The following is a 14185-nucleotide window of genomic DNA, read 5'->3' as shown; positions in this document are numbered from 1 at the left end:
ACCTAATAACTGGTTGTGCCACCCTTGGCAATAACTTGCAAGGAGTTTTTTACCTCGCTGTGGAGGAATTTTGGCCCACTCTCCTTTGCAGAATTGTTTTAATACGGCTACATTGGAGGGTTTTTGAGCGTGAACTGCCCATTTATGGTCTTGCCGCAGCATCTCAATGGGATTCAAGTCACGACTTTGACTCAGCCAGTCCATAACTTTAATTTTGTTTGTTTTGAGCCATTCAGTGGTGAACTTGCTTGTGTGCTTTGAATCATTGTCCTACTGCATAACCCAGCTGTGCTTGAGCTTCAGGTCATGATCTGGCGGACATTCTCCTTCAGGATTTTCTGATAGAGAACAGAATTCATTGTTCCATCAATTATGACAAGTCATCCAGGTTCTGCAGAAGCAAAGCAGCCCCTGACCATCACACTACCACCACCACGTTCGATGGTTGGTATGATGTCCTAATGGTGGAATGCAGTGGTAGCTTTGTGCCAGGTGTAACATGGCCGATGTCTTTCAAAAAGTTCCACCTTTGACTCCTCAGTCCACAGAATATTATCCTAAAGGTCTACGGAGTTATCTGGATGTTTTTGGCAAATGCAAGACGAGCCATTATGTTCTTTTTGGTCAGCAGTCGTTTGCACCTTGCAACTCTCCCATGGATACCTAGTATCTTTCTTATTGTGAAGGTCTTTCTAAGGTCTACATTGACCTTAACTGAGGCAAGTGAGACCTGCAGTTCTTTAGATATTTGTTTAGATTCTTTTTCGACCACCTGCTTGAGTCGTCGATGTGCTCTTGGTGAAATTTTGGTAGGCCAGCCACTCCTGAGAAGGTTCACCACTGTGCCAAGTTTTCTCCATTTGTGGATAATGGCTCACACTGGGGTTTGCTGGAGTCTCAGAGCCTTAGCAATGGCTTTGTAACCCTTTCCAGACTGGCCCAGTTCAATGACTTTGTTTTGCATCTGTATTTGAATCTCTTTAGAACATGGCATCATGTGCTGCTTCACATTGCCAGACAGGTTGTATTTAAATTGAATTTGGTTTAACTGGTTGATCTAGTAGCTAAGGGGCGATTTCTTTTTTTCACATAAATACAGGTAGGGCTTCCTTCAATAAAGAAAATCATCATTTAAAAACGATCATTGTGTATTTACTTGGGTTATCTTTGTCTATTATTAAAAGTAGTTTGATGATCTGAACCAGTAAAGTATGACAAACATGCAAAAATCTAAGAACTTGAAGGGCAAATACTTTTTCACAGCACTATATCTCGAATCGCTTCTGGAATTATAATGCTGTCTTTGAACAGCTTTTTAGAAATAACAAGTTACTAAACTTATTCATAAGGTTATCTTAGACTTACATTTTCTTTCTCTTTCTTGTGGTTTAAGAGGCTAATCTAAGTACAAGCAAAGTAAGGCTAGGTTGAGGGTATTGCCCTTCCAGCAGCCCCCCCACACACACACACACACACACACACACACACACACACACTTGCGCTGCCAGACACAGCTGTGGGCACTCTGTACCTTGTTGCAGCTTGATAATCTCCTCCTCTCCTTTGCAGAATCTCAATGAGGCATGCTGTAAGTGTTAGTGCCTTCTCCACTAGAATGGCCTTCTCGCTGCGGGAGAATCACGTCCTTCACTCAACAACCTACTTTCATTAATCTTATAACATTTTATAAAAGATCACAAGCAGCATACTCTAGATATGACCTTGATAAGATTAGATTTTGGTCCAAATGCACTACAACAGCGTATGGCTGAAAATTGCAGCAGATATTTACAAGAAGCCCCTCAAAAGTACAAATAATTTACAAATACCAATATATAGAGGGGGAGTCTGAAAGTTTAGAGGACTTAGTTTAAAGCGATATTTCTGTGAAATTTTTAATTTACAGTTTTTCCATTAACACAGTCAAGCCATATTTGGTGTCTGAGGTTTGCTTCTTTAGTTTTAAACTAGAACTATGAGGCTAATTGAGGGGGGTCTTTAGACCACTGATTAGCATCATGCAAACTGCATGCTTAAATCACACAAAGCTTTCGTAGCTAACATGTTACTTAGCTCTAAATGGCAGTAATAGTAATCTTGAAGCCCGAATTGTGTCTGTACTCTTGCGCTTTGCCATAGATAACAGTATACCATAGAGTGTCAGAATCAACATAAGTAAGTCTTATGATTACTTAATGAGCTCCTGAGCAGCACAATTGTCTAAGCATTAGCGCTATCTTTGGGGGATCGTGAGTCGACCCCCAGCAATGCCACAGCTATCCGTGAACAGGAGTCCAAATGCCTGTTCCAATACCGGTTTTAACAAGCCCTCGTCAACTTTGCCTCACCATTTCCCCTCAGGGAATCCCTAATGCCATCTTAAGAGCTGTTTCATTACTTTATTAGCTCAAGTGAAGTGTGTTAGATAAGCCCTCGGAGGAACGAGGGATCGAGCAAACATAAGTGTTGACTTCTGCAGCAAAACTTGCCCAATAATCAAACCTACACAGCTAGTAACAAGAAGAAAATATAGGCAATACACCACAGTTATAAACCAAAGCTCAGAGCCAGACAAAGTAGTTATTCACAAGATTTACCTACATTGTGTTTGGAAGTCTCAGAAACGTCCTGCATTACAAAGTTTGCATGGCCAATTAGCACACTGATGCTAAACTAGCCATTCCCTTCTTTCTCTTCCTCCCCTTGTACTGTGAGTGGCCACTTGTGTAATGTGACACACTTCTGATTAGCGAGTCAAAGTTGGAGAGGGCATGTTTAAAAAAGTATCGAAACGGGACCCAAGAGAGCATAACTGGCTTCGCTCTCCGCCCACCACTAGTCAATGATGCTAGCCAACGCAGGCATCTGTTGGTTGAATAGGCAGTGAGTGCTCCCCTTCATATGCATTGAGCTGTCCAAGGACAATTCATTACTGGCATTTTGAAAAGATGTGGTGGCTGCCTTCACTTCCCCATGCTAGCCTTCACTCTGACAACTTGGTAGCGTTGTGTAATAGGAGCATCTAGCTAGTGAGTGGCCACAACAAAAAATTTGGGAGAAAAATGGGGGCAAAATTCCCTCCAAAACATTGCTTGAGGCATTCATTTGTTCATCACTTTAAAATGTTTTATTAAGATGTTCTCATTTTGAGCACTGCTCTCTCAGTTGGCATGCAGTCTAGTCCAATGTCAGTGAAATATCATATGGTAAGGAGTGACACCTAAACAAGCCAGTACACCAATCACAGTGAACCAGATTGTGTGCTAACCTTCAATTAGAGAATGCTGAATCTCTTGGCTGCGAGCTGCAGGCAGCCTCTCCTAGGGCTCTCAGTGATGACTGTCCTTGAGGCCTTATGCCACTGTTTTCTGCTTGTCTGCTGTAGCAAGCAATGACAAATGACTAGAGCTCTTTATGTAGTTAAACCGGTACAGGTATTCATTGATGGAAGCACAGATGGAATGCTGATAAATTGTGAAAAGTCTTTCAGTTCTCGGCCAAACCAGCTCAGTGAGGTCTGCAGTGTTGAATGGCAGTGCAAAGAACAGGGAAGCAGTATTACAAACCACATATATAAATTAATTTAATGTTTAAAAGCACAGTAGATGCTTCAGGTAGTGATTTAAAAACAAGTATGATACTGTACAGCTGAGTTAAAAAGGAATTCCGTAGATTTTTGAAAAAGTTTGACAGAATTAAATGGTTAAGATGTAAACATACTCATTCAGAGTGATTTGTGCTGTTCTAGAGTCAGAATCATGCACAGTGTTGGTGACAGGGATCATAGATAGGAATCATATAGAACCCTTTTTAAAAAGGCTATATATATAGAGCCATCTACAGCACATTATCTATCAATGTGAAAAACACTTTCACTATGCAAAGAACACTTTAATCATGCAAAGGGTTCTTTGAGTGCTCATGGTCCTATGTAGAACCATTTTCTTTACTAAAGAACCCCGGAGGAACCATCTTTTTTAATTGTGCAGGCCTAATTAATATAGGGGTTTATATAGATGTAATATTTATCTATATTTAGCTCCAAAAATACATTTTGTTTGTCACCACAAGCACCATATAGCCTAATGCATTAAAAACATGCACAGAGACATGAGACAAAACCTCTTACTCATCAATTACACAATTCAGGGCCTTCATCACTATGGCAACCCACTTTAAATATAACAGATTTGATTCATACAGCTAAAGATGGTGTCTGTGTAGCATGTTCCACTATTGTTCTGCTTACATTGGAAGACTCTGCACATGTGCTTTCATGGGACTGCATGGATGGCTCTAATAAGAATGAAGAGCTCTTCCATCATGGTAAGAATGTGTGGGAGCACAAATGAGCTATTTTCTCTGCAGTCTCTCACTATTATCATTTTCATAAAGTATTTTCCAGGGAATACAGGACTTTGCCTTAGGTTACAAGAGACGTGTGTTGTAGGCCCTGAACGGTAAAGCCATTCTTTAACACAACTTCCCTAAAAGTAAACTTAAAAAGCAATTATCTTGTTTACAGTGTTTTTCTTTGGCACTTTACAGGATGTGAATGGCAATGCCATTATTTCATTCAATTTCCAACTAAGAGCTACTTTAGTGGGAAATGGAATAAATTACATTATAGAAATGATTGTCAATTTAATTTGATCAGCCTACTTCCTGGGTTTCATTTTGCTCATGTCTAAGGGTATGAATGGCAATACCATTTTTTCCTGTTGTTTTTCTTTTCCATTGATTTACACTATTAATTGGCTGTGTTTCCTGTAACTGGTTGTGAACTATTAATTGGCTGTGTTTCCTGTAACTGGTTGTGAAAAAAAAAGTTCTTTAATTAAATATCCCAGTAAATATTACTTGGCAATTAATACATTGATGACATTTAATTTAAAAAAATCATTTCAATAAATTTAGTTATAAAAACGATAACTAATGTAATGTAATAACCTTTTATAAAGTATTTTATTTTACTTCATTCACAAAGTTCACTAGTTAGCATCAGCTGAAATGGGAAGAAACTAGAGTTTCTTAAAGTGTCCTCTGTTAACGGAAGGTACATAATACTCAGACATGGTTGCGCTGATAAATTCACTGCATACAATAACACTAGATTTTCTTGGCCTTGTTTTTCTGCAATACCATAATACTCCTGGAGTGAATCGTAAATGTGAGGCTTAATCAGAGTTTCACTTGCCTAGAGCGCTGACAGATTCATTAAAGGAGTTCAGGCAGGTTTTCTTGGCCCTGCTAAAAACTGTGTGTTGCCCTTTTAAGAGCTGCATCTTCCCCTTGGCTGCGTGACGTCAGGACGGTGCAGGACTCGAGCCCATCCTCCTGAGCAGGCTGAGCTCGGCCGTGGCCGAGTGGCGCTGACGGGCGAGAGGAGCTGCACTTCACCCCAGCCAACCGCCGAGGAAACAGTCCGCGCTGAAATGAAGCACAGTCCGGCACTCGCTGTGGATTAAACAACGGAAACTTTTTTTTTGCCATGGCCATAAACGTGACAGAGTAGAGTAGGCAACACAACATCAACATCAACAGCAACAGCAGCAGCAGCAGCAAGGACCCCTCGACTCGCACCTAGATGCACGCACACACACGGCTAGTTATGAACAAGAGCCGACTGCAGTTTCCAACAGCAAGCGTTTTAAGCGAAGCAGCCTCGAGAAACGCCTAAGTTTTTCCTTCCCGAGTGTTCCTGATTTTCAGTCACGAGCGCGCTCGAAGAAGCAGTTTCTGATCCTGCAATAGTTATGGCGGGGAAAGTGACATCGCAAGGCACGGGAATATTGCTGGCCACAGCCAACGTTGGATCACTCTTCGAGGATGTAAGTTGCTCCTATGGTCGATCTCTTTCGCTCTCGGGTTTTGCTCGGTTTGTGGTGTTGATCTGTGCGGCGTGCCCGCTCCCGTCCGCGCTCTCTCTCTCCCTCTCTCTCTCTCTCGCGCTCTCTCTCTCTCTCTCTCTCTCGCTCTCTCTTACACTCTCTCTGTCTGTTTCTCTATCTCTCTCTCACAGCTGATCCACATGCTCGCTGTGTGTGTGGAGGCGTTCGTTTCGCAGCGTAGCCTGGAGCTGGAGCTCTGAGCCTCAGCGCTGCTGGGCCCCACTCACGCAGACTTACCATTTTAAGCTTTCTAAGATGGACTTTTTGGAAAAGTTTGGCTAGAAAAAAAGTTGTGGTCACTTCGTGCTTGTTAGAACAGTGTGCAGCATTCAGCTCGGCCTGTTGCAGTCAGACCTGTCACAGCTGTGAGGAACTGGGTGTACAGCTTAGTAAGCATCCACACCTTTTGGGGCTTTTTAAGAAAGCAAAAGCAAAAGTGAAGATTACCTAATAGGAATGTGTCTACTGTAAGAACACCAACGAGATTAGAGATTTTCTGACTAAACCAGACCCGGAGAATCTTATCCACTCCTTTATTTCTAGCAGGATTGGTTACTGTAATGCTCTCCTAACTGGGCTTTCCAAAAAAGACACCCAAACAGCTTCAGCAGCTGCCAGAGTTCCCACTAGGAGTAAAAAAGGGGAACACATCACCCCCATTCATAAATCCCTACACTGGCAACCAGTGTAGCGTGTAGCTACTATGCTGCTCTTGAATGGAACCGTATGACAGAAGCATTAGAAAGCCCAGACGCTGGACACCTTCAAATCCAGGCTGAAAACTTTCCCATTTGAGCAGCTTTCAGCTCAGTTTAAAACACTGTTAGCTCTACTTCACTTCTATCCTGTTACTGCACTCTATTAGATCATTATTTTTTTTTCATTATATTTTTTAATATCCATTCTCCTACATCTTTTAAATTTTAATTTGACTTCATATTTTCTCATTTGTAAAGTATTTTGAGTGACCACAGTGTATGAAAGATGCTATACAAACAAATTTGCCTTGCCTTACTGGATAGGCTTGACTTTGGGCTTAAACTACCTAGTTATCTGTAAAGCTCTGCTTTGTGTAATGTCTTAATTCAGGCTGTAGTCATTTCTGGTGCACACTTATTCCATGCAGTTAACCCCATGACTGATATATGTAATTTCTAGTAATTCTGTCCTTTGCCACGTTATAAACAATCAGTTTCCGATAGATGCACTGAAAGAGTTGGAAAATGAAATTGGAGGAAAAAGATGGTTGCATCTGGCTTGTTTATTTATTCGTTTTTACACTATAAGGTAAGTGAAACTTGCTATGAGATAATATCGATTTAACACTTCAACGTTTTGCTGCCAGCTGTTAGGTGTGAGGTGTCACTACTCCAGAGTCATTGAAATGATTGAAGACATATACAAGGCAAAACCTGCATATTTTGCTGAAGGACAACTGAAAGCCAATAGTGAATGCTGACACTAGTATCAAGGTAGAAAAAAGTCTAGCATGCATGTTATAATTTACTGTAAAAATAAACTTTTCTTACATTTCCAAGAGGCTCATGTCATTGATCACATCTGCTTCTACTAGTGTGACCACATACTTGTGCCACTACAGGGTTACAGCTGTTGTGCTGCCACTTACTAATAGACCCCCGCAAGGTCAGCTGTAGGTTTACTGTTGCCTCATTACGTTCTTCCTTATTCAGATTTGTGAGAATTTAAGCAGATGATAAGAAGCGTAACATATTTGCCCCTCCATAGTCAACAAGCTAAATCTTCTATTATTACTTCTTCCTTGATGATATTTTTCTAATCGCTGAAATTCCCAAAGCTTCCGGCTGTGAGTTACAGCGTGGAACTCTGAACACCTTGTATCATTTTCGAATGTTGTGTAAACAGTGTAAGAGGGAGAACTTTCTCTCTCTCTCCTCCCCCGTGTGAACTTTTAGTCCCAAACATAGAGGACCCCCCCCCCCCGCCTCCCCACCAACCCCGGTTATAAATAGGTCTGCTGTCATGGCTGCTGAACTTTGGATGTCTTATAGATATCACTGGTTTTCCTCCAAAGTTTTACAAGTGAACGTGGCTAAAAACGGCCTCATGCATGAACCGCACTTTTGCCCCGCAGTGTGCTTGCAGTGTACAACTGTGTTGAAGCATTTAAGGTGTCCAGACGTCGCAGACCTACCGTGAATGGGACCTTTGTGCCGCATGCGTCCACGCCCAGCCATGCTAAGGCAGAAGTCCAAGACTTGTCTTTAAGACACGTCTATATACACTTAAAACCTCTTGGAAAAATGTCTTCAAGTCACCTGGAGACACATGTTATGTTAATTGGAATAATTTGCTTCATGTATTCAACAAGGATATACAGTCAAGTGTCAGTGATTACAGGTACACAGTTCACTTTACATGTAGGAAATAATAGTTCAGAAGAGCTGTCGTTCTTTTTAGGTAGGCCAGTCCTTTTTTTGGTAACAGAGCATGATACTTAGAGCCTTTATTTTTGACTCAGTCTCAACAATTTCTTAGCATTTTCCAGATTAAGTGAATAAACCAGATTAAGACTTTTCAGCAGTCATAAGATTTGGTTTTCTAACAAAGACTGTGATGTATTTATTCCACTTTTATCCAAACTTTTTTATTTTTTTTTTTATTATTTTTTTTTTTTCAACAGCTCTTTTTTTTTTGTCTTTTTACGTGTGTTTTAGGATGTGCATTGGAAATCTGAGCTGCAGCCAGCAGGTCAGATCCTGTGATAGCCATAAAGAATTTCATGCTCTTCAGGAAATATAAAGTGCTTCTCTTTATGGAAATCAGCTGATTTAGCTGAGGCCCGAATGGCCTGATATCTGGTCTGCATCTGGAGCTGTCACCAGACTCTCTGTCCGATAGTAGGAGTGATAACTCTCAGTCAGTTTGAAGAAATATTCATTGTTGTCCATAGCTTCACTACAAAAAGTTATCAGAAAGTTGTTGATTTGTAGGTGTGGTCAGTGTGTAAGGTCAAGGCGCTGAACATATGCATGCAACGTGACGTTTTGCCTGTTCAAATATGAAGCAAATGAAGCCATGGAGACTGTGGTGTGGACTTTTCTCTGGAGAGTTGTGTTTTTCTTTTAATTCAGATTACCTGGAAGGAATTTAACATCATCCATTGAATATTTCTCAGTACCTGTGAATATTCAGTGAATAGCAGTCGTTTATGTGTTTGCTTTGTTTCACTTGCTGATTTTAGTGTCACTTTGTGTTTTGATAAACTGAGATACATTGTGAGTACAGATGGTGCTGATGCATTTAGCTGGAAATGTGGAAGCGTGACTCATTAAGTTGTAGTCTTTTGAAAGCTAAATAGCTAATCTTGTTTTCCTGATAAATGCCACAAAATGCGATGTATCAAGTCTCCATTCAGGTTCAGTGAAAACCAGCCTAATGTAGTAGAGCTTTAGAGACGTCATGAGGCGAGCATTTATGAGTGCATAATAACTGCATGAGTAATAAGATCAGAAACACACGTCATGCTCGTTCACTGTATTAGAAGATGCAAAAAACCCCCCACATCATTACATTTATTAGTATTTCAGCAGCATTACAAACAAGCTAAAACGAAAACCATATTACAAATATTCAGCAAATTAGTGTCCTTACAAATCAGAAGAGTATGTGTTGAGTGTGTAATGGACTGTGAGTGCACAGGCCTATCCCAGATGTTCTTGTTGAATGTTCTGTGCATGTGTTGGCAAATCGCAGATGTTCTCCAGAAAATGTGTTCGCCTGAACATTTCTGCAGCGTTTGCTGTGACTTAGTATATTGAAAATATTTTGAAAATATTTGAAAATTAAATGAAAAAAACATTGCTGGGGGAAATACAGCTTTTTGTATGTAGCAAGATGCAAGTGGACTAAGGCAGTTTTGAAATAGCTACAGAACTGTTCTTCCGTACAGTGGTGCAACTCTACTGAGGATGTTGTAAAGCTTGTTTTAAAAAAAAAATAAATAAAAAAAAAATATTACAAGGTAGCTGGACATCATAGCATGCCATAAATACTGATTGCCTGTGGTGTGTACAAATGTTTTTAAACTACTGAGATTTCGCTCTTTCCTGATGTGGTTAGTTGCTCGTAATCGCCTTAATGTTCTGATGTTTATAAATAGTGATGTCCCTGCAAGGTCAGTCCAAAAACCACAATAAACTTCAGAGCACTGTGGAATTGAGTTCTGATGTCCAAGTGTGTTGAATGGGGAGTCTCCAGGCCACTTATTGACCACAACACCACCAAAGTGGCGACCACACTTACCACTCTTACCATTCTGTGTCCCTGTAATCACCTCCAAATTACCTGAGCCAGATTTTGGAAAGGAAGTCAACACTGATCACTGATAAAAAGGTTTGTCACTTGCAGTTCAGTCTCAATGACAGAAATTACATTGGATGTAAGAATTTGGAGGAAGGTGTAACTGTGGAGGTCCAGGTGGCTGCTGATTTACAGTGCCCTCCAGAATTATTAGTAAAATGGTAAAAATGAGGAAAAGTGCCATGGAGAAATGGCCAACTTGTTTGAGAAATGTGTGTTATATGACAGTTTTTTTTAAATAACTTTAGCTGACTGTAAGGTTACAGTTCTCCTGTATTTAATGTGTAAGATTTTTTTTCATTGCTTTATTCTTCATCTTTACCAAAGGTGTGAATACTTCTCTTCCTGTTGTGCCCCTTATATTAACGTAGCTGTTTTAGAAGCTGCTAGTGAACTTGAAGAACGACTTTTTGTTTCGTGAAGGATAGCTGCAATGTAGATTATATCATAGCTAGCAAGTAGAAATACTTATTTGAATATTTTCTCTCTCTCTCTCTCTCTCCCTCTCTCTCTCTCTCTCTCTCTCTCTCTCTCGATTTCCCTTGATAGCTCATTAGCTCAGCCTGCTTGTGCCCTGTTTTTATTACATACTCAGCCAAACACCAGCAAAGTGCTATATTTACTCAACCCAAATAAATATTTTAATAAAAAGTAGTCTGAAAGAAGGTCTTTCTCAGTAAACATATCCTAAAACTGAGCAATGTACAGCGTGATGAATAACTCCATTGTGAGGACTTTGCTGTTTCCCTTCTTAGAAAATATTCACATGTCCACACGGCCACAAGAGTCTTTCATTTTTAGCTACAGTATGGAGCGCACTGTGTCTGTGACTGTCCTGTCTATACATGTAAAGAGGGGAAAAGTGTAGGAGAAGAGTTAAATGGTGTGACTGAGTGGCTGGCTGCTGATTTTGAGAGGTAGGGCGCAGTGTTGAAGTTGGGGGTTGTTCCACAAAGCACTTTCAGATGGTTCCTGATGAAACAAATGGTTTAATAGGGATGTGAGTGTGGAGCATGAGGTCATACGTTTTGCTACAAAAAGGGTTTTCAGACCATTCAGGATGTATTACCAAGGATGTATTTGTGTTAGAGTTTTCATAGCCGTTTCATGTGATAGCATTCTATGAGGTAGCATTTAGAGGCGCTGAATGCTTCAGATGTCTGGTTTCTATCACCACCGCCCACGGTGAACAATCCTGACTCGGAAAGTTCCTTTAGAACACGTCAAAACACTTTGAATAACTTTGTTTAGATCTTAACGAGTTAATTATGCAGATATTTTGAAAAATGGGTGGAATTCCCCTTTAAGAATGAAGTGTCCATGTAGTGTCAACACACCCCGTTTTCCTCCTGCAGTTTTAAGTAAGTGCTGAAAAGAAGTAATAATTAATTGCTAACCACGGACGTCACCTCTTTTCCTTCTGGAGCAGAAGAGAGGGTTGTGAGTGTTGCAGGCTGTGGACCGGCGATGAAAACTTCATGAAAGAAGGATGAAGCTGTTTTTATTAGCCCTTTGCTTCCCCTCCCCGAGTGCCTCCTCATAACACAGAGTTCAATTTCAAAGAGAAAGACTAAAGGAGATGATTTAAGCAGGCATCCAAATGCTGCAATAATCAGCATCTGTTCCCAAAGCGTCTTCTGCTTCTTTCTCTGGAGAGGCCCGAGATGCGATAAGGACTTTCATTTTAGGGTTTAGGTCATGCGGTCTGATTGAATTTTTTATTTTTTTTTTTGTGCTAATCCTCTCTCAGCTATCACAGAGAAACTTTGCTTATAGTAATTTAGCTTATTTCACTCACACTCTGCCTGTGCAGATTTCAGCAGGCTTTCTGAAACTGACTGAAATGGATGTTTTCATGGCTTAGAAAGTACATCATTGTGCAGTCGATACAAACTCGTATCTAATTGGTCCTTGAGGCACATCAGAAGCGCTTTGACCGATGTTGCATTTTAGGGCAGCTCCATTGCACGAGGAAAGCACTTTAGCGAAAGGGCCAAAGCCTTTGTAGCTCATTAAAGGAGTTTTCCAAAACATGTCAGCCCTAATTGTGCCATCTCACATGCTACATTGACGCAAATAACATTTTAGCTGCCCCTCTCAGGAGACAGTGAAATGCGCAATTGTCCGACAAACCTGAGAGGGATAATGCATTTGTTGAACCGCTTCATCTGCATTTAAAAAACTCTGATATCAAATCAGTTTTCTTCTAATGGTTAAGTGCTGTTCCTGGAATTGTGGAATTGTTTTAGAGAAAAACTGTTGGCAGACTTTTGGAGTGCCTAGTAGACCACTTACCTTAAACTATATTAATCAGAATGCAGGAAAACTTGGAAAAAGAGCAGTATTTCCAGAAATTAATTGACCTGAATCTGTCTTTACATTAAGTTGTATGCAAACCTTTGGGCTCCCCTGGTAAAAGTACATATTATGTTAATTTTCTAAGTGATAATAAGCACACATGCTTTAGAGAGAACACACTTCTGCACATTGTAATGCATAAATATTGTTTTTTTGGCTGAATTAAACATATTATGAAAAAAGGCGTAAATTGTGACCTGTGCAAAAGTAATAGAACACTTTTGTTTTATTATTTTTTTCCCCAAAATGTTAAAATGAGCAAATAATTAGACACTGTGTGTTCATTTTTGCAGAAAATGCCATATTTAAGTTTATTCCCTGCTGAGGATGTGTTAACTTATTTTCATTTAAAAAATCAACACAACATGTAATTTGACGCAAACTCAGACATATGACAGTATAGAAATGGGAGGGAAAAGTGTTTAGTTTGTTGTGTGAGAACAGTTTTTCCCATCAGTACTGAGCTCTAGTTCAGTCATTATGTGGATAAAGAGATGTACTCCATCTAGGGTGTTCAGTTTGGTGGCATATGTATTGTGGCAGTGCAAAACTCTGACCTCACAACAGTAACCATTTGATTGTAATTCTTTATGAAGTGATTCAATTAGGACTGGCCTATTTCTGAATGTAAACCTTTATTTTGAATGCTCATTGTCAGTCACCCAAAAAAAATGTAAAGAATTTTTTAGGCGTCTAATGTCTGTCTGACGGAACAGATACACCTCCATTTTAATCAGTGTTTCAGTTTGCCGGACTGCGCTGGACTTGCGGCTTACATTCATCAAAATACAAGCTGTTCCAACCTGCTTAAACCCCACAAAATTCCAGACAAATAACCCTCTCTCTCTTTCTTTAGCATTCTAAAATAAAATAAATTAATTTACTTAAATGTTCTAATCTTGTTAAAGTGGTAGTAGCAGAGCAGCTCCTGCACTGTACTAACTGTGTGTGAGGAACATTCTTCTCTGATACAGTGAAATGATGTGGATGAATTTATGATGCATTCAACTAAACCAGCTATGGTTGATTTAGTTTCAACATTTTCCATATATTGGCCATAACTGTCCTGTCTAAAGGCCTTGGGATGTATTTTAGGATAGAATTTTTGAGGCTTGAAAAAGACAAACCCTCCAAGTTCTTAATAGAGGAATAAATAGCAATGTCACAAACAAATACTCAAGTATTTTTAAATTTTTTAGGTCTGCCTGAAATTCTTAAATTTCACCACAATTTGACTTTATTGTGTTGGTACAGAATTATTTTTAGAAGCACGCTGAGCTTATCAATACACACTTAGTTTATTAATTCACATTTTTTAATCCAAAATAAATACATTATCGTAACCCTGGGTTTTTACATTTTAAGCCTGAGAATTTTATTTTGGCCAAAAAATTTCTATTTTATTGAATATTATTCTAATGGATTACATTCCAAAATCATTCCAAAATCGAGGTGACTCACCTGATCAGTGCATGATGTTGCATCAATGTAGTTTTATACCTCTAGTGTACAGCATTAATAGTTTTATTGTGCAAGGTTATTGTGCGCTCAAATCCAGAGGGTCCAGATCTACTGTTGCATTTATAATCATGTTT

The 14185-nt window shown here is 39.7% G+C and overlaps 1 protein-coding gene across 2 annotated transcripts in view; it reads left to right on the top strand.

Moving 5' to 3' along the window:
- Positions 1–5096: 5096 nt before the first annotated feature.
- LOC118810646 (inositol polyphosphate-5-phosphatase A) overlaps positions 5097–14185 on the top strand; it is a 169643-nt gene continuing 160554 nt past the window's right edge. Inside the window, exon 1 of one of the 2 annotated variants that reach the window (XM_036574585.1) lies at positions 5097–5831. In XM_036574585.1, the coding sequence (XP_036430478.1) occupies positions 5757–5831 (75 nt within the window). In that variant the 5' untranslated portion in view covers positions 5097–5756. The remainder of the gene's footprint in view (positions 5832–14185) is intronic. The other variant, XM_036574584.1, reaches the window with a different exon arrangement.

Source organism: Colossoma macropomum, unplaced genomic scaffold (assembly GCF_904425465.1).
Source record: "Colossoma macropomum unplaced genomic scaffold, Colossoma_macropomum, whole genome shotgun sequence".
NCBI lineage: Eukaryota > Metazoa > Chordata > Actinopteri > Characiformes > Serrasalmidae > Colossoma > Colossoma macropomum.
The sequence above is the reverse complement of the archived record's forward strand: the minus strand, read 5'-3'. Positions and strand labels throughout refer to the sequence as shown.